This window comes from Haliotis rubra, unplaced genomic scaffold, assembly GCF_003918875.1.
Source record: "Haliotis rubra isolate DU_JTF1 unplaced genomic scaffold, ASM391887v1 Scf30, whole genome shotgun sequence".
Taxonomy (NCBI): domain Eukaryota; kingdom Metazoa; phylum Mollusca; class Gastropoda; order Lepetellida; family Haliotidae; genus Haliotis; species Haliotis rubra.
In genome coordinates this window covers 3284190-3308233 of record NW_025766969.1, presented here as the reverse complement: position 1 = coordinate 3308233, position 24044 = coordinate 3284190, and the positions used below count along the sequence as shown (strand labels likewise).

The 24044-nt window shown below is 37.2% G+C and overlaps 1 protein-coding gene across 1 annotated transcript in view; it reads right to left on the bottom strand.

Annotated features, from left to right (window-relative positions):
* LOC124282612 overlaps positions 1–22029 on the bottom strand; it is a 71294-nt gene extending 49265 nt beyond the window's left edge. Inside the window, 2 exon segments of the mRNA XM_046718637.1 lie at positions 6158–6800; positions 20607–22029. Of these exon segments, the coding sequence (XP_046574593.1) occupies positions 6158–6800; positions 20607–20726 (763 nt within the window). The 5' untranslated portion in view covers positions 20727–22029.
* Positions 22030–24044: the final 2015 nt, after the last annotated feature.

Sequence of the window (24044 nt, the reverse complement as noted above, 5' to 3'; positions counted from 1 at the left end):
AACACCTAACCTATGACACCATACAGCAACATTCTAAAGTTTATGCAGACACCACACCTTCTCCAAAAATGTGAACAAACATCACATCAGCAACATCTAACCTATGACACCATACAGCAACATTCTAAAGTTTATGCACACACCACACCTTCAAAAATGTGAACAAACATCACATCAGCAACACACCTACCCTATGGCACCATACAGCAACATCATAAAGTTTATGCACACACCATACCTTCTAAAAAAATGTGAACAAACATCATGTGTGACACCACATCAATAACCTTTGTCCTGCAACACCATACAATAACATCATGTGTGACACCACATCAATAACCTTTGTCCTGCAACACCATACAATAACATCATGTGTGACACCACATCAATAACCTTTGTCCTGCAACACCACCATACAATGACATCATGTGTGACACCTGCAACACTATACATTGACATCATGTGTGACACCATCAATAACCTTTGTCCTGCAACACCATACAATGACATCATGTGTGACACCTGCAACACTATAACAACATGACATCATGTGTGACACCACATCAATAACCTTTGTCCTGCAACACCATACAATGACATCATGTGTGACACCTGCAACACTGATACAATGACATCATGTGTGACACACACATCAATAACCTTTGTCCTGCAACACCATACAATAACATCAATGTTAATTCAAATTCCACACCTACTTCAAAAGTTTGGAAAAAAACCATTACTTGTGACACATCAGCAACATTTGAGCTGTGACATGATGTAACATCAAAGGTTCTACAAATACCAAACCAATTTCTCATATCACTTGTGACACCAAATCACCAATATTTATCCTGAGACACCATAAAGTAACATCTTAGAGAATACCACACCAAAACATAAATGAGCCTGTTTTTTTACATCAGCACTATTTTTCCTGTGATACTACACAATATAGTTTGATACTACACAATATAGTTAAATCACATTTAAAACTTAAATTCTACCACATCAATGTCCATAATTACAGAACACCAAATACGATCAGAAAACCAGGTCCACCTTCAGCAGTATGAAACACAAACCACATATCTCTCACCTTACCAGTTTCAACAGTCATATCACCAAGTCTGTATTCAGAAAGCTAAATATCCCCTTATCCCTACCACGCACACACAAAGGCAAAATCCTCTAGGGTGCTTGAAGAACAACAAAACTTTATTTCTACTTAAGTGACAACAACTGTTTGCGAAATCAGCCATATTTGCCACTTGAACCTTTTCAGGCCAGAGCCAATGTTTACCTAGGTGGTTCAGGAGACTTCTATAGCATAAGCTTATTACTGTGTACAGCCTTGGCAGGGAACACATGAAGTAGGAAATAATACTATTCACATACCAAAAATTTAAATTTGAGTTATATTTGTATTTTTATGCATGTTTACAATTTATGGTAAGAATCAGATTTTCTTTGAATTTGAAAAACATGCAGTTTGATCTGTCACATTCTGGAATTTCATAGCAACAATGTATCAATCCTATGAATATCCAGAGGTTGAAGGAAAATATTACAAAGTGCAAACAAGGAATAATAAAATTGAAAAACAAATTTAAGTGATAAATTTGTTATTTTTATAACCGTTCATCAATTTTTACTGTATTTAAATAGCACCTACCCAATCCATGACAGAGAAACACATTTATAACCTCCAAAGCATACACCAAACAATTGAACTGAACAAAAATAAATCCTTAAAGAATACAGATCTGAAACCCCTAAATATCCCAATTGTTTGTTGTTCAACAAGAAAGATTAAACAAGTGACACACATTAATACATAATCCCTAACGGTTCAAAAACAAACACTGCCTGGTACCCACCATACCAATACATTTTCACATACACAGAACCACTCCCAACTAATACTCAATACTTACAATGTTTGTCGTTACTCATCTTGTACCCAACTATTCAATTTTACACACAATGTTTGTACTTACAATGTTGTACCCAACTAGTTTGTCGTTACTCATGTTGTACCCAACTAAAATGTTTGTCGTTACTCATGTTGTACAAACACTGCATGGTACCCACCAATACTTACAATGTTTGTCGTTACTCATGTTGTACCCAACAAATACTAACGAAATCATCCAAAGCAATCCAAAGACAGAATATCAACACATTTCCACCCTGTCAAATACACGCTATTCCACCATCATGGATCCGAACTGTATCAACCCAACTGTTGCCCACACTATACTACTGCCATTCAAATCAGCAGAGAGATAGCAATGGGCACCTGGATTGTTATAAAGCAGACATTATCCCAATACTTCAAGAAGATTGTAACATTGCTTTAAATTAACTGTTTCCACTCACTTATCTCAGTACACAAAACTTCTCTATAAACTTGCTCTTGTTCCTGTATTTTTAGAGAAGAAATTGCTTTATAGACAGCACAGGTGTATCAGATTGTGATTAATTATTTTCCATGTATTTATCTTCAGTGAAAAGGCCTCTTTATCTTCTCACACCGTGGTACGATAGCTGCCAATGCCTTTCAATGTCCTTGGTCTAAATAGCTAACCTAAAACCCAGGTCTGTCGACATATTCAGGGTGGTATTGCTCAAGGTTCCATTAATTATATTTTTCCAATTTATTTGATCATATGGATCAATAACCTGTCTAGATTAAGGTTGGATAAAGTTAACAAAATATAATACTAAAACACGTTAGAGACCACTTAATTTTTTCAGAATACCAGTCAACCTTTCATGGCATGAGAGACTAACTATATAATAATATGAAAGAAGTGGTTGGCGTTTCGTTTTTCAGTAGTATATTACAGGAAAATGTAACTGTTGATTTAATGTTTCTACTGACTTCCTGTCCTTTACTTTTTGTCATACAAGGTTTATTTGCAAATCTAGCCAACATTTAACGGATGTTAAAAAAATAAATGAAAAACGATATATCTGGTTTTGTTTGTTTGTATATTTTGTCATCCAGTAAATAAAACAATACTACCTAGCAGACCATTATAATCACATCTGTACCCACACCAACTGCCGGGTGGTGTGTGTGTGGGGGTGTGTGTGTGTGTGTGTTTAGTCTTATGGTTAAAGTGTCCGTTCGTCATGCTGCTGATCTGGGTTCAATTCTCCACATGGGTACAAAGTGTGAACCCCATTTCTGGTGTCCCCTGCTCTGATATTGCTGGAAGATTGCTACAAGCAGCATAAAACCATACTCATTCACTCACACCATCTGCCGAAAGAGCCTGTGTGAATACTTCATGATCAGGTAAATAGGTAACAAATGGGTTTGAGCATTAAGGCAAACCATTTTTATTTTTCCATTTGATGGATGTACAAAATTTACTTCAGCAAATTTATGACCTGTACAAACACATACAAGGTTGACAACTATAAACCCAAGCAATGATTGTTGATAATTAGTAACTCATTCTAAAATTGTTCAAGACGGTATAGAACAGTTGACCCAAACTATTTGTTGCAGCACTGTGGGCTAGTCCTGGCAGAGTTGTGTCCCTTGATGTGCCAACCTTGCGTATGTACATTCCAGTGACATATATAAGGTTTCATGCTTGCATGTTGCATGTGAAGAATGTTGAAGGTTATATTCTAGTTGGTGTATCTTTCCGTATGATACTGTATGGTATGGGGCTGTTTGCTACTGTAGTCCTCAACAGCACGACACATCATGGGATAGGGCTGTTTGCTACTGTAGTCCTCAATAGCACGACACATCATGGGATAGGGCTGTTTGCTACTGTTGTCCCCAATAGCACGACACATCATGGGATAGGGCTGTTTGCTACTGTAGTCCCCAATAGCACGACACATCATGGGATAGGGCTGTTTGCTACTGTAGTCCCCAACAGCACGACACATCATGGGATAGGGCTGTTTGCTACTGTAGTCCTCAATACCACGACACATCATGGGATAGGGCTGTTTGCTACTGTAGTCCCCAATAGCACGACACATCATGGGATAGGGCTGTTTGCTACTGTAGTCCTCAATAGCACGACACATCATGGGATAGGGCTGTTTGCTACTGTAGTCCTCAACAGCACGACACATCATGGGATAGGGCTGTTTGCTACTGTAGTCCTCAACAGCCGCACACATCATGACACATCATGGGATAGGGCTGTTTGCTACTGTAGTCCTCAATAGCACGACACATCATGGGATAGGGCTGTTTGCTACTGTAGTCCTCAACAGCACGACACATCATGGGATAGGGCTGTTTGCTACTGTAGTCCTCAATAGCACGACACATCATGGGATAGGGCTGTTTGCTACTGTAGTCCCTCAACAGCCACGACACATCATGGGATAGGGCTGTTTGCTACTGTAGTCGACACATCATGGGATAGGGCTGTTTGCTACTGCGACACATCATGGGATAGGGCTGTTTGCTACTGTAGTCCTCAACAGCACGACACATCATGGGATAGGGCTGTTTGCTACTGTAGTCCCCAATACCACGACACATCATGGGATAGGGCTGTTTGCTACTGTAGTCCTCAACAGCACGACACATCATGGGATAGGGCTGTTTGCTACTGTAGTCCCCAATAGCACGACACATCATGGGATAGGGCTGTTTTTGCTACTGTAGTGGGATAGGGCTGTTTGCTACTGTAGTCCTCAACAGCACGACACATCATGGGATAGGGCTGTTTGCTACTGTAGTCCTCAATAGCACGACACATCATGGGATAGGGCTGTTTGCTACTGTAGTCCTCAATACCACGACACATCATGGGATAGGGCTGTTTGCTACTGTAGTCCCCAATAGCACGACACATCATGGGATAGGGCTGTTTGCTACTGTAGGGCTGTTTGCTACTGTAGTCCCCAATCCTGTAGTCCCTCAACAGCACGCATCATGGGATAGGGCTGTTTGCTACTGTAGTCCCCAACACGACACATCATGGGATAGGGCTGTTTGCTACTGTAGTCCCCAATACCACGACACATCATGGGATAGGGCTGTTTGCTACTGTAGTCCCCAATAGCCACGACACATCATGGGATAGGGCTGTTTGCTACTGTAGTCTTCAATAGCATGACACATCAAACTAGAGAATATGAGAACATGTTGTGACAAAGGATGACCCTGATTTCCCCTATTTTTGGGGTGAAGATGATGATGGGATGCACCAAGACCAAGCTTCAAGTTGGACAATCCTAAACATAGTGAACCCCTCCATCTACAAGAGGGATCACTGGACCACCATGTCCTTCATCCATTACACCTGCATCATTAGTAATGTTGGCAGGTGTACACATTCCTCTTGTCTAATTTAGTAATTAATCTCGAAGTTTGAGTGATTGTAATTAAAAAAAGGCCTTGATCATTACTTAGATTAGTGTGTCCGTAACTGGAAAAAAATTCTTTACTTACCTCCACAATAAAGTTTAATGCTGATGTCTCCTCAAGTCATATCAACCTTAACAGTTTCATGCTAATACTGCAGATCACCTCCTTAAGTCAAATGCAACTTTTGTTCTTTTCTGTGAATACTTCATGTAACGACATACATGACCAACACTTGACACCATTGTGTTACAAAACACGCAATCAAACATGTCACAGTGCCCAGCCATATATTCCTATGTGTGAGCTCATGGCAGGCAAGAGGTTCTCGGGACAATCACGCAACTTCATGTTTGTATATATATCCCATAAGAATATATACCATCAACAGTAAACATGCCTACCATAGAGTCCTGTGTATATTAGAAGTGAGTGTCTGAGTAACTCTCCATTCCTTACCAATAACTGAGTAAAGACTTAGTCACACTAAGGACTGGAGAGTAACAAGGATAACATTTCCTGTATGCGCTGGACGTTGGCTCAACTAACCTACATGACTAGGGCTCTCATTACACATGCACCTTGTTTGCATTCCAAGTTATGACAAAGTGGATTGGATGGTCTGGCGAGTGACAGCAAGGACTGTGTGTCATCGTACCTCAATCACATGGCACAATATCTGTCACTGGTCTGTTTGTTCCAGATTTGATTATTTATTGGTCGTCATATAGTTGCAATCCTGCTGAGTGCTCTGTCACAAACAAACAAACAAACAAACAAACATTCAAACATTTAACTTACCTGGCAACTGGTAGGAAAGTGGTTCTGCCTTTATGTCAAAGTACTTAAATCTAGGTGTTGCATAGAGTGGCAGGCAATCCAAAGGCCAGAAGGGGCCATCTTGGTTTCGTATAACACCATATTTGTCTCTGTATGTTCCATTGTCATCCAGAAATGTAAACCCATCCGGCAAGTGGCCAGACTTCATTGCTTGAAGGAAACCCTGTTTTGTGTAAAAATGTCGTATCTTTGGCTTTAAAGGAGGAAATCTCTCAACAGAATTGGAAAACTCTTCTCTAATATTTTTAATCCCTTCAGAAAAACTCTCCAAACCAAACACTCCAGGGAACTCATCCTGGTTGGATCGCGAGAGTTCATCACGAAACACAAACTCTATCCGATTATTATGTTGCGTCATATTCCGATTATTTTGTCGAGCCTGTAGTGCTCGCCATTGTTTTGATTTGAAAAAATCTCTGTCTTTTGATATATCAAGCAGTATATGGGAATTTATTTTTTCCAGTTCTTTATGCTGGCGTTTCCGTGCCTCTTCTTTCCGTTGCTTGATGCGTTCCAGAGGGGGAGTCTCCAGGGCATCCCGAACTCGGCGATCCAGTTCTTCCTCCATCTGTCTGCGGACGTTCTCCCCGCCATACTGGTTCTTCTAAACACACAAACATAAATTTAGTAACTCAAAGAATTGGCATTTTTTCAGCCTCTACTTCAGTGATGAGACCAAGTTACACATACATATAATTATATTTAAAAGGAATTTCTTTATATACACATTTTTAACATTACAATACTATTTGTCCATTAAAACACCATCACTTCACAATTATAAAACGCAAGTAGTTATACAAGAACATATTTACAATTGATGATATGAAACAAATTTCCAATAAGTAACAACGTACACAAAGCAAGTGAGGCTTTATACCAAAGTAAGTTCCTGTCAAATCATGACAGGGACTACTATTTAAACAAGCTTCACATCGAGTGAAATATACATGTTATTTGACAACATTAACAAAATATTCTATTTATTCTATTTTGATCATGTTTATAAATGATCGAGACATCGATCATTTCGTTAATGGCAAAACTGTAGTTCATGGCATTTCATACTTCCAAGCAAAAGTGATATTCTACTCAGTGAAATAACATGTTATTCTACTCAGTGAAAATACCTTTTCTATTTTCACCAATATTTACAGTATTTCACCCTATAATAAACTAAAGTTACTTTAAAAAAAAATAGTTCATGAAGATAATATGTTTCATTTTGTACTAAAACCTCACAATTCACATGACACTCCAATTCATCATGGGTACAACATCAAATATGACATAATGGAAGTGATGGCGCCAAGCTGTCCTAAAACATTTGCCCAAATCACTTTTCTATCACAATGATCAGACAATTAATGTGAAGTATTCAAAATAAATTTCAAATAATAAATATATAATAATAAATACAAATAATAAATATAAAATAATAAATATAAAATAATAAATATATAATAATAAATATAAAATAATAAATATAAAATAATAAATATATAATAATCAAATGCAAATCATAAATACTATTTTTTTACGTCCTTCAATTTAAATCACAAACATAAAGGTGTAAGAATGTGTGTGGTTTCTCATTGGCTATGTAGTAAATTTTGTACAGTTTTTATGCAAAATGTACAAGTATCATACCCTCTGTGATCAGTCATCCAATCACAAGATTGTTATTACAACATGGTACCGAAACATTCTTAAAAAGATTGTCTCCTTTCTATGGGATGAACTCTCATCATTTGTGAAGGCTTTACCAATTCAACATTATGGATGTATTGTCTGGTGTGTGTATTAACAATGATAGAATGTCGACATTCATGCATGAAGTCTTGAGTCTGAAAACTCTATCCTGTTAGTCACCCATATCACAAGGCAAGCACTTCTGAGGAACACTTTTAACACATAATACACAATATTCCACACACTGCACAATGTGTTCAAAGCTACACCATTATTCCACTGGTCAATGGTCCATTGAGCTCTGGAATGTCATTGTCATCTACCTGTGGAGCAAATAGTCCATGGTGCCAATAAGCGGCTCATCACCATCTCATCCTACTGGGACCCGTGAAGATCCGGGTTAGAATTGATCTTCAGTAACCCATACTTGTCGTAAAAGGCGACTAACAGGATTGGGTGGTCATGCTCGCTGACTTAGTTGACACCACATGTCATTGTATCCCAATTGCGCAGATCAGTGTTGATATTGTTCATCACTGGATTGTCTGATCCAGACTTGATTATTTACAGACCACCATCATATAGCTGGAATATTGCTGAGTGCGGCGTAAAACTGAACTCACACACTCACTCATTTGACATTTGTTAAAGTGGCGTATTTCAAACAAAATCCCACAGGACCCAAAGACCTTGATCCAAGTATGAAGCTAGCACCACATGGACCAAGTAAGAGTTTACGATGCTGCTGTATCCAGCTGTATTCTCCATGGCCAGACAAAGTGGTTGTCATTAGTGGATCAATACCAGTTGGTTATGACTCGTAACTATCCTGGTCCCAGCTAAGATCTGATCCACACCTCACCACAGTCAGATCATTGTGTGTATTTTATTTGGTGGAGAGTTTTTATAAAGGAAACAGAAAGACAGAATAACAAGGAACTACCAGTAACTCTGCTACATGTTGAAGTATGTCCAACTACAGTTAAATCTGGATGTCCAGAGGTCAGCAATTTTTGAACATTTAAAACATGTGCTCATGACAATTGTTAAATACATCCAAATATGGTTGAAATTCGATCTCCCAGGGTGTGAGTTATTAACTTTTCAAAACTTCACATGACATTGTTGTTGTCAGGGTATGTATTTCAAGAATGAAGTAACAAGCCAAGTTATTTCTGGGCTTCTAATATCAACCAATGACATACCACAAGAATTGTTTATGAAGTTGGAAATGTTCAATTTCATATACAAAATAAGACATAAATTCCAGCCAGTAAATACATTGAATTAAATATTCTGAGATTAAAAACATCAAATTATAGGATGTCCATATAGTCGGTTCCAACAATCAGAATTGGTTATTCCAGTCACAAAACTCACTACTCAAAACAAACTAAGGTTCACCCCTTTCTTTATGATGACAACGGTTAATCTGCCATGCCATGACAAATTATCATATAAAAGAATTGAGTGGTCCTTGATTTCTTTTGAGTACTATATAATGTAAAACCAGTGTCTTCCAACAAGTCTTCACAAAACTGCCCCAACAGTCTTACTTTCAATTCAATGTTATTTATTTTGTAAATATTATTCAGTTAATATTTATTCTATATTATCATACTCACAATAGATTCATTAACCCAAATCAGTGAGAACTGGTGTTTCATATTCTCCAGTTTAAAACAAATGAGCTATGAACTCCTAGAACTGGACTGAAGACAAATAACATCTGAATTTCATTCAGAAATATACATACATCTTACTTAAGAGAAGTGACAGCATCTTTTCTGTCAATGTGAAATGACAACTGAACTTAACCCTATAATAATGACAACAAATACCGTGAACAACTCAACTCTCTTTCATCAATAAATCTACATTTAACTACACCTTACTCAAGAGAAGTGACAGCATCTTTTCTGCAATTTTCTAAATTTCGGAAAAACAGAAAAAAACATTGATAAGATTACCTTTTCTTCTAATCCTCATGGTAGAAATAGTTCCTGTTTTTGAAACAACTCCCCAGCCAGACGATATCCCTGATAACGTCCCTGTAGTTATGTACTAAACACTCAAGGGATCCTCCAGGTGATACTGTAGCCTTACCCCCAGCACGCTGCACCTCCTTCCATGGCCGTATATCATGTAACACACTTATGAATATAGATGAGAGGAATTATTTTCAATTCTATGACTGCTTATTACCAGTGTGGGAGAGGTGACCTGTATATGAGCGATTATACCCACATAAAGAAGGAAATACGATCCCCTTAGGCATATTGTTACCTGTAACGGCTTTACAGCTGGGTATAGATCATGTGGAAGACTTGTTTCCAAACACTTACTGGGAATAAAGAATATACAAGTTTTTATTGTTAGTTGTTCCTATACATATTCAGTGAGGCATTTATATTTCAGATAACCTATATTTGATCTGTGTACTGTACCAAAATATTACCTTCCCTTCAATACTTTGTCAAAGCATGACATAAGATGGTAAATTGCCACAATGTCGCAACTCGATTCCAAAATTTGCCTTGTACTGGTAACTTGGTAGTGAGTTTTCTTGTTACCTTTGATGACCCTTCTTTACAAATGAATCCAGGATTCACACTGAATTGCTCTGGGATAGACAGTATAACGTAATTCTAATGCAACATCATTTTCACCAAGATTCAGTCCACTAAATTACCTACATGTCCTAAGACAATACTTCCACGCTAATTAATAGTTACAATAAATAATTTGAAAAACTCCTTTTTTGTGGGGGACAAAATTAAAAATTAACCCAAACAGTAGTGAATACAACACCTTAAATTACAATGTATTCTGATAAGATTTCTAGGAAAAAAATCTGAAATGCATTTTTCTGTCTTAACTTCTCACAGGATTTCCAAAAGGCCTAATCATTGTTATATTCTTCATAGTTAAAACATGAACTTCAATAACTAAGCGAGTGAATCAGTCTGTTTGAGTATGGTACATCTTATATGGATTGCCAAGCTTTCACTGTGTATGAACATGGGCAGTGCTTTGTTAAAATACAATAATTCCTCTCGGACAATTTTCTCCTGTAGTGCCATACAAGAGTATCTCTAATCAGACAAATCAGACGACCCTGTAGGTCTTGTCATGAAGTAATTCAGCCTAATCATGACATCATGAATAGTCTACCACCTTGAGATCATTGTGTCCAAGCTTAGCACTGTCAATACATGTGCCACTAGCTCAGCCCAGTCACCATGCAGTCTTGGAGCTAAAATACATAACAATTCTATAACCATGTCATACAAATTGTTATCACCCAACCATCTCATGTGCACCAATGGCAGGCTTCAGTCACCCATAATGCTCAGTGATAACAGTGATAACTCCCTATCAGATAACATTCAGTTTATTCCAGAGAGCTGCTCTAACCTTCATAATGTACCCTGACATGCACATGCAATTTATCATTATTATGATAGCATCAGCTACCATGTTAAGAAAACTCACAACCTAGCAGTTCCTAAGGTTTTTGTATCTGTTGATTATTTCAAGCTCTTGAAATGAATCTTTGTATAAATGTTTTAGGAAAAAGAAAACAGCATTGAAAGAATTATGGAATGTTCTCCATCATCTGAGCAATAGATATTGATACTTGGAGATATACAGTACTAAAACTGATATGAATGGTACCACTTGTAACCTCCATTTACATCTACAACTTGACTGAGATACCATTCCTAAATCAATGATTATTGGAGTACCAGTAACACACACCTCATGACTGAAAAACTTCTAGAAACCAGAAGCACCTTAAAGGACACAACCTATGCCAGCTTACAGTCAAGGCTTGACCCATTCCTGGTAGTCACCATCCAGAATCTATCCATACACTAGTTTCATTGTAGCCACCCACTCCTCCATCTCTCTACTGCATTGGTTGTAAGGATACCTGGGGCGTACCCCTGCAGGAAGCTCTATATCACCATTTCAAATATCCATATTTCATGTCTACTATAACACATGATAGAAAAGTCATTTATTGTTTACTTTAGAAAATTCACCCCACCCTAATCTAAAATGAATTTACCGAATCTACGATACTTCACAAAAAAGTTATTGATTATTGACCTTCTTGACAGGTAAAGATTTAAAAGCCTTCAAAATGTAAGCATATTTACATGGTCAAATACATGTGACAGCAGAACCCTCAAAACAGTCCAATATCACTACTAGATGATTTATTAGACTGTCAGACTGTGATATATATCCATATATGAGTTTATGATACACAGTCTTCATACATTATTCTTTCTCTGTAAAACCACATTAAGGAACTTACTACTGACACCTGAATAGAAAACACTTTTACCGAGGATAGATTAAGACAAGAATATGGTGATCAGTGAGTGAGTGAGTGAGAGAAACTGTCCTGTACTATATAGTGTGCTTTGGGACAAACCTGTGAAGATCAAGGTTAGAAATGGGCTGACCAATGCTTGTCGTAAGAAGTGACTAATGGGACCGGGTGGTCAGGTTTGTTGACTAGGTTGACACATCATCATATCCCAACTGAGTAGATCGATGTTCAAGCTGTTAATCATGGACTGTATGGCCTAGACTCAATTACTTACAGAGCACTGCTATATAGCTGGAATATTGCTGATTGTGGCGGTAAACACCAAATAGACAGACGTGTAGAAGGAGACAATAACCGCCTTGTAACTATAACCAAACTTTTTTTAGTTCAACAGACATTTGAACTTAGTTTGTTCACTACCACTCGATTGCTACAAGAAAACAAATGAACTTTATTGTCTATGGTTTTAATAAGCTACTCCCTCTGTCAATGTTTTAATCACTTCGGCAATTATTCTGGTGGGTATAGTACACAGGGATGAGAATGAAGTTTTGAGAAAAACTCTGAAAACTAGCCGGGGGTCTCGGGGCTGCAGGCCCCCAGCCGGGTCCAAGGCGGATCAACGGATTTAGACGATTCACAAAAATGACCCTTGGCCTTGTGAAATTCCCGTAATTCCACGGATCCGCGGAAAATTCTCATCCCTGAGTACAGACAATACCATGCCAAAATCATATAGCACTGATGGTGTTCTGCAGAGTGTTAACGTCCTCAGTTTTATTCCACATGAAGCAGGCTATACCATTACGTATTCATCCCCACAAACTAATCTTGTATTACCTACCTGCTGAAAGGATTCATAACTGCCATCCATTTATTCCCAGATCCAGCATGTAAAATATACATGGCAATTCATCATACATAGTATGTGTCCTTCACTGGGATATTATCAACATTTGTCACACTCTTTAACTCAAACAATGCTGATCCATACACTTCCAATCTTCAAAAAACATTCGGCCTCTCCTGAAACTCTCATGAACTCCTGAAATTTATCCACTGAGGTCATTAAGTCCAAGTCCAACATTCACAGTGTTCAGACCTCACTGAAACATCAGACATTTCCTTCTACACCCTGATGTTTTGGAGGATTCCCAGTTCTATCAGGAATGTCACCCTCCATACACTCAACACTAACTAGGGAATAACAAATGATTTTGACTAGTAATAGTAACTCCCATTTGTCACTATGACACATATCACACTTTCATAACGTCCTGGTGTTGGAGCCCCAGTCAACTGCTTGGTTCTATCAACAATAACATTGTCAGTACAGATGGAATATTGCTGATAATCCCCCATGTGCCCTGGTGTGAGAGTGGTCATAAACCACCTCCTTCCGGTTGGCTAATCTGACAAGTGTGTAGATTGGGAGATTACACATGTAAGTCTCCTGCTTGTCACTTACAGGTAAAAACAGGTAGTCCACCCAGCCAGGTAAAAACAGGCAGTCCACCCAGTCAGGTAAAAACAGGCGGTCCACCCAGCCAGGTAAAAACAGGTAGTCCACCCAGCCAGGTAAAAATATGCCCAAGATAAGAAATTTGGGAATGCCACAATCAGCATTTAAGAATTATTATATGTATGGCTATTACTTTAAATTTCATCAATTCATCAAGGAGGATAACATTTATTACACAGTTTATATTTCATGTTGACCCAAATTTACCAGTAGGACATGAATTTATACCCGCCTTATCCAGCTCCGATTACAAATAATTAAAGTTGTCAGCCACATGGAGTTGCATACATTACAAAATATCAGGAAATCTGATGTAGGAAGATATTAAGGTTAATTTAATTTGCAATGCAAAATTCATCATTGTATGCATAATCACAACCAGATAACTGAATGTGAAGAATATTAAACAAATTATGGACACATATAATGAAATGTTAGTTTTCTCCTAAATGTTACACAAATAACGGAAGTATGCCTATGATGCAGATTATTTTGTGAATTTAAAATGTAAAATGTTAGATGGTCACCTGTAGTCAACGGCACTCAGCTAAAGTAGGGAGGTGTCTGATACTCCAAGCACACAACACTATGGTATGTCCCATTCACATGCACTGGTCCCATGCATGTGTGACAACTGCTAATGAAAAACACATTACAGATAACCTGTACTCCACAGAAGCCTTGCCATACACAATGTTCAAAATACACACTGGCAACTACATGTGTCTATTCTAACAGCGAGGATACTTACTGTCAGGACGTTTTATTACGGAACCTGTCCTTGTAAAAGATTACATACTCTAAAAGGCAATGGCTACATTGTACATTGTTGATTTACTTATTGAGAAAAGAGACAGTTAAATACAACAGTGTTTGTTACTACTTTGATAGACATGTGGGCACACAAAGGCTTTGCAGGTGCTTGCTGAATGACTCTCATTGCGGACTGACTTATTTTTCTTAATTCATTTTCTATCTTTGGAAAACCATTTTGAATAACATATTTGTCTTTTTTATTGAGATAAATATTGATCAATGTATTTTGAATTTTGTTGAAACATGATACCAAATTATCAAACTGTGTACTTTGTTACTAAATTGTAAGCACACATAAAAACTGGAGGCACACACAAACTCCTTCCCTCCTCATTAAAAAAATTAATAATAAACAACGTCAAACCAACCCACCTTGGATCCATACACAAATGCCATTGTATCAACAATTTTACACTTCACTTGATTAAAGAAGATTCTTTATAAGGTAAGGTAAACAAATATTTCCTTTTCAGCATTTACCAAGACATTTACACATATAAGCCAACAAGACAGAGTGCTGTTAGGTCAACCATCACTCCTGGATGTGCTGTTCATAGGATCCACAGAAATCTCTGTTCTATTGTAAGATTTTATGTACCAAATTCACACTAATCACTTTCCTTGTAAAAAGGCTACGATCTACCTGAAAGCCCTTTGAACTTGTTTTATTAATCTGTGTGATTTTAAGGTTGGGGAATGTATCACAACTTTTATATCAACTTTACCAGTCATCAACATTATTACTGATAATGTAAAATACAGGTTAAGCTGATATAACAATAAACATTCCATGAATAAAAATATTCCTTTTTTCATTTTCTACTTAAATTCAGAACTAATGAAGCATAAAATGATAAAAGTCAATATTGATTTCAATACGACCCCCAATTATTCATAGGAGCAAGGTATTGATAGGGTTAAAACTGGTATTAATAATCCCCCTCAGATTCCCTTTGTGCCGTACCTGCGGTCTTCAAGGTGTTTAGCGAGCACCATGGTAAATATGTAAGCGTTTGATTGATTGATGTGAAGAACTAAGCCTTGGTGTACAACAAAGGCCGGTGGTGCTGGAGACCAGCACAGCATGAGCCAGTTGGTTCAGTGCGTACTTCTTGTAATATTACTACATATGAATGTATGGTAATACTATTGAAACCCACGCAACTGTGTAATGGCTGATTTGCTTGTTTGAGGGTTCGGCAGATCAAAGATACATACAGGGCAATGCTTGTGTCAAGCTAAATGTGATTTTGATAAAGCATAAGTCAAGAGAGACTATATGTTAAATTCACATTGCATGTTTTCATAAGAAAGGGAAAAAATCCATTTTTTTAAATTATGTCACAGATTTCAAACTTACATAATCAGTAACTTTTAAATGTAAGTTTGAAATATCAACATAAATTATATTTAAGTTAAATTCATTCTGTATAAATATATAAAGTTGAGAAATTAAATTTCCTACATATGTTCAGAAAGGTTGTTATTAATAACTTGATTAATGACATCAATTATGTAAATCTGTATTCCAGAAACATTCATGTTGTGATAAAACTTGAATAAAACTTGAAAATAAAATAAACTTTGGCTAAGTTTACAGATCCCCAAAGTCTACTTACCATGGCAGCAGCATCCACCAACACAACACAATACACTAATACACCATGATCACTAAACCTTGTAGGATTATATTTTCAGCAGAATAATCTGTTTTAATTCCATGATCAAATTAAATGTAACCTTGTAGGATTATATTTTCAGCAGAATTAGATTTATTTCTAATCTGATCAAGGATCAGAATCCATAATTCTTGATTCTGAAACTTGAATTGAACCTACTGGAGACCAATAACAAAGATTTTAATTGTTACCTGAGAACATAAGAATACTCTCTCTTTTGAACTGCCTGATATTAGACACATACACAATCTTTCCTTTCAACTGAATTTCATTGCAGATACAACAAACTTGAATTGAGCCTACTGGAGACCAATAACAAAGATTTTAATTGTTACCTGAGAACATAAGAATACTCTCTCTTTTGAACTACTTGATATTAGACACATACAAAATCTTTCCTCTAAATCTACTTTCATTGCAGATACAACAAACCTTTAAGAAAATATATATGACTGAAACACAGTGGGGATTTTCTTTTGGTTTTGCAAAATCAGTCCTACCTGTTGGTTGAATCTTTAGATGAGAAACACAAGTTATACAATAGTTATAAGAATGGCAGTCTTAAAACCTCTTTAGCTGTCAGTATAAAGGTAATCTAAAGACAGGATAATAATAGCATCAAATAACAATCATGGCTGATTTCTGTCCATATAGCATATAATATGTCATCAAAGAGTTATCTCCCTTACAAAAGGTAGTGTAACGTTTTCGTTGGAACAGGCTTTTTAAATACAAAATAAACAAAAAATCTCACCTGATTGCATCTTTTTCAAATTCTTACACTATTACCAGCATATTGAAACCGTATTTCATAACAGAATACCTTTCAACCTGACAGTCCTGTCGTGTTCATGAATTATGAATGCTTACATTAATTTCTACTCATGTATCCAAAATAGAATTAATTAATTGTGGAAAAAAATCAACACCATAATAAAAAAGAAATTAAAAATAATTGCTCCTACCAGATCCTTAAGTCTTTCATCTCTTCTTCAAATCAACATTTCCAATTGTACAGAACACCAATCACCAGCAATTACTCTTGTATGAATGAGATAAAAAGTCAAGTGAGCCACAATTACCCAGAAGGCAATGAACGGTAACAATTACTGGAGGAATCTGGCTACTCAGGGCTTAGTACTACAGCATAAAGCCTTCTCTGACGATCAGATTTGTTCAGTGTGTAAAAATCAGGTATTATCATGTAATCTATACATGTTCTTAGGCAAGATTTGCGATTGACGTAAGAGATAATAGGCGTGTAATGGGGCGTGAGTGAAATCATTAGGAATGTATGCTTCATAATCTGTCTTGAATAGAAGAAAATATATGGGATTTGTACTGAATAGCACAGCCCTTATAGGTTAGGAGGTCATTATAGAATAGACCTCACATGTGTAGGTGAGTGAGTGAGTGTGTTTTGGGTTTATACTGCTTTAAGCAATATCACAGTAAGACACCAGAAATACACTTTACACATGATGCCAATTTGGGCAATTGAACCTGGGTGCTCAGTGTGATGAACCAACCCGTTAACCACTAAGGTATACCAATTGCCCATGAAGTTTTTGATTTTTCGACCAAGAAAAAATGTTTGAACTATAGCTGTTAGTGTTGAGTTCAGTGTTCTAATATCCAATTTACATTAGCGTTTCCCTTTTGATCACCTTGTGACAATGGGAGAATGTGTTTATACAGTTTAGCTATATTCCTAGTATGTTATGGCCGGGAACATGGAGACTGGGGATATTAAATCTTTCACTCATGTTGTGAGTCCAATACAGATTAGGAAATGATACTTTGAACCACTAAGCAGGGCTGGGTTTAGTGTAGATTCACTATCCACGTACCCACACTGTAGGCCTCAAGACTCTACTGGAGTCCACGCGAAATCTGTTAAGATACATGCATAAAATGATTTCATCATGCATACACTGCTATTGAATATTTTGTGAATATTTGTCAGTATTTGTTGAGTTCAAAATGTCTGATTAGGAATGGTTTTACAAGAGCCCTGGTAAATCTATGCAGATACATGCAGAAAAATATTCTGAGAGAGTATGGTTTTACACCGCTTTTAGCAATATTCCAGCAATATCACAGCGGGGGACTCAAGAAGTCATGAGTGGGTGAGAGAGTATGGTTTTACACCACTTTTAGCAATATTCCAGCAATATCACAGCGGGGGACTCAAGAAGTCATGAGTGGGTGAGAGAGTATGGTTTTACACCACTTTTAGCAATATTCCAGCAATATCACAGCGGGGGACTCAAGAAGTCATGAATGAGTGAGGGAGTATGGTTTTACACCACTTTCAGCAATATTCCAGCAATATCACAGCGGGGGACTCAAGAAGTCATGAGTGAGTGAGAGAGTATGGTTTTACACCACTTTTAGCAATATTCCAGTAATATCACGGCGGGGGACCCAAGAAGTCATGGAAAGGTTCACTATCCCAAGTTTATCCATAAAAACATGCTTAGTTACTGATGACAGTGCTGAACTACTTACATGTAGTTGAAAAACATCAAACTACAAGTGAGAAACAGCACTCAGACAATACTCTTTAGCAGTATTTACTGGTGAACTCTTGTCCATGAATTATTCTGACATGCTGTGAAAAGGCTGATTAGTAAAGTTCTAGTTAAGTGACAACACAGTGATGTGAGGGAGGGTGTTGAGCAGTGGTCCAGGCTGGGATGACTGTAATAATGAACTCAGCATGACCACACTGTTTTTCACATTCACAGCAATCATTGTAATCTATATTCAGTACAGTAGGGTAATTTACTGATTGGAGTTACCTCCCTTATACTGAAAAATGACTTCGGAGAAAAGATCCATATTCATAGGTCAGATTATCTAAAGATAACCTCATTTTTTTCATTAAATACAACATGTTGTTAAGTAATGAGAAAACTTGAAAGCTCAGTACATGAACTGTATTACAATCCTATCTACAGAAAACATTACTTAAACTTCTTGTCTGTTCTTTATACATGTAGATGTCGTTTTTATGTTTTTGTGTTGCTCGGTTTTTTAAAATGGGGGTATTAAATGCCACATTTATCATCCAAAACTGGGCTCCACAAGAGATATTGCTTGTGTGAGATCACACGATATCTACTAGGAGATATCATTTTGACAGTAGATTTTGTACAATGCCCTGACAATGTTATGACGTCATGAACTTGATGACGTCACAACGCTATGACATCACTGCACTGCAAGTCTAATGGTAGTACCGTGTTCAGAGATGTACATTTTTCATTGAAAAGTAATGAAGAGTGATTTTTTATGATAAATAGAATCTCACCCTCGTTGATAAAGGAAAAATATCCTAGGCAAGCCTCAGATATTTCTAACTTTATCAACTCGTGGTGATATATTTAATATCAGTAGACACTTGGGTGAGATTCTCTATATATCAATATTCCAGCTATGCAGCCAACTGTAAATAAACAAATATGGATCTGACAATCCAATGATTGACATTCTAAGCATCCTTGGAAAGAAGACGTAGTGCCTTGAAATGAACCAAACCACCAAGCTGGACCACTGAATCCATTCTGAGGCCTCTTGCAACAAACAAGGTGACGCCTATATTCCTTCCTGGAACTACTAGTTCAATCATATGTGATTGTGTATACTTGATATTGTATTTCAGCAATATTATGTTGGGTACAGCCAAAACAGGTGACAATCAAAGTGTAAGATGTTAGTGAATGCCAAGAATATGTTTAATAAACTGCAGCCATGTAAATGAACCGTCAGACAGGGTTCTCCAAGATTTGTCCTACATATAAAGGGAGACAACTTTACTCAACAATTCCACTAACCTAAAAAATGGTTAAAGTCATATTGTAACTTCCGACCACACAATCTGGAGGGTTACCAGACATCTTTTGTTGATTGCTCATGCACAAATCCACAAATATACTGCCTCAACTGGTTCAAATGTCATCCATATTGCACTGTTATAAATTCCAAGTCATTCAGACAACGATGACTGGCATATCTATCATCTTGATGACATGTTCTGAAGTGGCACAGGTTACATTTTAGAACATATCAGAAATTACAAATGGAAGGATACAATACTGCAGAAATTCTGCACTGGAAAAATATCATATTTCATTCTGAAACACATCTTTTTCAATACTATTAAAAGTTATAAATGTCTCTTTTCCCCTTTACATGCATGCAAAATGTGGTTCAAAGATTATACTGAAGAAAATCTATGTACATCAAAAGCAATGTACTTTTCTAAGTTTAAATCATGCTTCAACATTCTCATAAACACATCAATAATATTAAAAGATTCCATAGCTGTAAAAACATCACAATATTTCTTACCTGCAGCAAGTTTTTTCCTCTTTTGCTCTGCCAGTCGTGCAGCCTCCTCCAACTTCCGTACAATGATGTACTCGCCAGAGGAGCTGCCATCGGTGCATGAGTCAGTCTCCGTGTCTTCATGAATGGTTGCCACTTTTTTCATTTTCTCACTCAACTGTCCCTCAATCTTATAAAAAACTTAGGCACATCAAGACATCAGGAGGATTGTATGGCTAGGTTTCCAACATCATTCTATTCTTCTTGAGAATAGATAGGTACATCATACTCAACAATGTGACATCCAGTCACTCCAGAGCTGTTTCAGAAGCTGGCATCTTCATGGAGAAGGTGCCTCCATCTGTGTCCCTAATGTCAGATCACACAGAAGATGAAAGCTGAAGTTGATAAACTGACACCTTTCAACAACCGATTCACTCTTTCATGCCTTCTTCTTCTTCATGCCCGAAAATATGGAGAATAACTGCCCCAGATTCCTTCCGTCTTAATGCAAACACATAAGCACCTCATATGCTTGCCCTTAAGATCATTACTTCTAGTTTCATCGTCCATACACTAAATATTGCCTTGTGATGAGGCAGATGGAGCTGTGAGTCCACAGACACACCAACATCTTCTGTCGTCTGCAGGTGCAACTTGCTATGTCTCCATCCCGAGCATCCTTATGTATATCTGTATATCTGATAATTGCTGTGTAAATGTCACAGAACAAGTCACATCCCACATAAAATCTCCAGAAGTCCAGTAATATTCACTTCTTCTTGAATATTAATTGAGCATTATTTCTGCCAATTCACACGTAAAACACAAAATATGTTTTCCAATGAAGCAAAGTGGGCAAACTCTGTTATCAATACAGATTTCAATCAATGCACAGTTTCAGAGTTACACTAATGGCCTGGTTCACTGTAGTTGGTAATCCCAAAGTGAGCAACTGCAGAGCTGAGATCAGCCTTCTCACATCCCATGAAGAGAAGGCTAATTAGGCAGAGCTAAGTTGGTAAGCCAGGTAATCCCATACAGTAAGCCACTGGTGTATTGCACACTTGGATTCAGTCCTGTGTTAATTAGTTACGGAAGTTAGTTTAATTGCTTTAGCAACACTTGATTAAGTGGTCTTTCATACTTTGTCAGCATAATTGTTCGTTTCAGCAATTAAAAAATGGTAGGTTGCAGTTCGAAGTATGGAAAATCAAAGCGGGTAGACACTTTGCAGATTGTAAATTTGATATAAAAAATACTTGGCAATATATTGTTCAATTTCACTGGCAACTCCATCAATTAGATCATAATTTTCATTCACATAATAATTTCACTAGCATCGAATGATGACACACTGTCCTAATCCATGATTCTTTCTTCCTAAGAAACACTGAAAGATCGTCTATATCATGAGTATATTGTCCATGGCGCCTCAAGGGATGTTTCTTTTCATCTGAAAACAGGAAATTCAAACCATATAGTTCAAATTGTGATTCTAAAACATATAAATACTTATCACAATGAAGCATTCATTACATATTTTATGACCGCAATTACTAAAGCAAGGGCCTCAGATGAAACTCCAGGATCCCATTCCATAAACCATTCTTAGGACTAGAACTGTCATGAGGCTATGTTAAAGTAATTAGATCATCTCAGTGCTAAGGTTGCTTGTGGAACCATATGCCAAATAAAAGTCAATACAGACAAAACTTCCTAAAAGGTCTTTCACTAAAAGACATAATATAGGAAAAGGTTGATAAAACTTATGGCAGAAAACCTTCCACCTCACATGAAGATGCCAACTATCCCAGCAATACCACTTCTCTTGCACCATTGCAGTATACCCCACTGCAGAATGGGTTGATGTTACAGTTTCATACACAAAGCAGGATTTCAACAGCAGAAAGATCAATATGCAATTCAATGCCTGATCACCCACTTCTTGCTTTGAATCTAAAGAAGTATACACATGTTCTAAAGTAATTCCAACACAAGAACTGTAACCACTGGAGCTGGCTGTTCTCCCTGCCCCGTGACTCCCCCCTGCTATCACTAGCTTACACTCTGGCATTACCACCCTGTAACCAATGACCAACTCAACGTTGGATACTAGGATATTACACTTTCGTAATCACAAACCAGGCCTAATAATTCATGGTAAATCTAGCTGTAAAATTCCCTTATAATGAAGGAAAAGCCCCTGTTCATGACTGGGTTGTTCTATGTGGGGTCCGACAAGGGCATATTCATCAACAATGTTCACATGTCAGGGGTAAATGAAAACTTCAGCCAGTTCATGGTAAAACTGGGAGCGAAATTCATTTAAAAAAACAAACCAGAAAATTCTATCCAAATTGTTTTCAAGCCTGTATCATAAATTAGACACTACCATGCAAAGTAACCAATTTCTATTTTAGAAAAAACCCAACTAAAACAATTTATTTCCTCTTGACAATAGAAACCTGGAGCAAAAATAACTTGAGGTGTACTTTATGGTTTATATATCTAAAAATAATAAAATTAATGAGGTATGGCATGCAGAGACATAAATAAACAATAGCTGGTGTGGTTGATTGCTGCCATACATCAATATGTCAGCACAACACTGCCATGCTACCTGTCCTGCATTGATCCCACAGATACGGACTTTACAAGTAAATCTATATGTAAAGGGAGGTAATCCATACAGGACGAGGAAACTTATCTTGGTTAATGCAAAAACTGTTTTGATCAAAGACTTTGATGTTTACAGAATAAATCCAAAAATCCATACTTGAGAGCTGACTTTGTGTCACTGCTTCTTGTGTTTGGTCACTACGAATAGTGGCAAATGCTGATGTGACCTTAAGCAAATATCACTCACTCACTCGTGTTTGGGTATATTGTGTAAACTCTCATGGTTCAATACATCTTGCAGTCTGAATTAAATGTAGATCTTTAAAAAAAAAATTCTGTACAAGGTACTGATTACAGCATGAAAAAGCATAAAAATTATTTCTTTTCATTCCATAAATACTTTCAGAGTTAGTGAGATAGTATGGTTTTACGCTGCTTTTAGCAATATTCCAGCAAAATCACGGTGGGGAACACCAGAAATGTGGGGAATTGAACCCAGGTCTTTGGTGTGACGAGCCAACGCTTTAACCACCAGGCTACCCCCAACCCCGTACAACAGTAAATAACTATTAAATATCTGTAAATATGATAGGCAACGGTCCAATTCATTTGCTAAGATTAATGGAGAAGTAAGGAAGGTTTGGCATTAAAGTGAGTGAGTAAGTATGATTTTATGCTGCTTCTAGCAATATTTCAGCAATATCACAGCGGGGTACACCAGAAATGGGTTTCACACATTGTACACATTGACAAGCGAACGCTTTAACCACTAAGCTGCCCCACCGCACCTTTTGGCACTAAAACATAGTTTTCCTAATTTGAACTTGTTGCCTGGAAAAA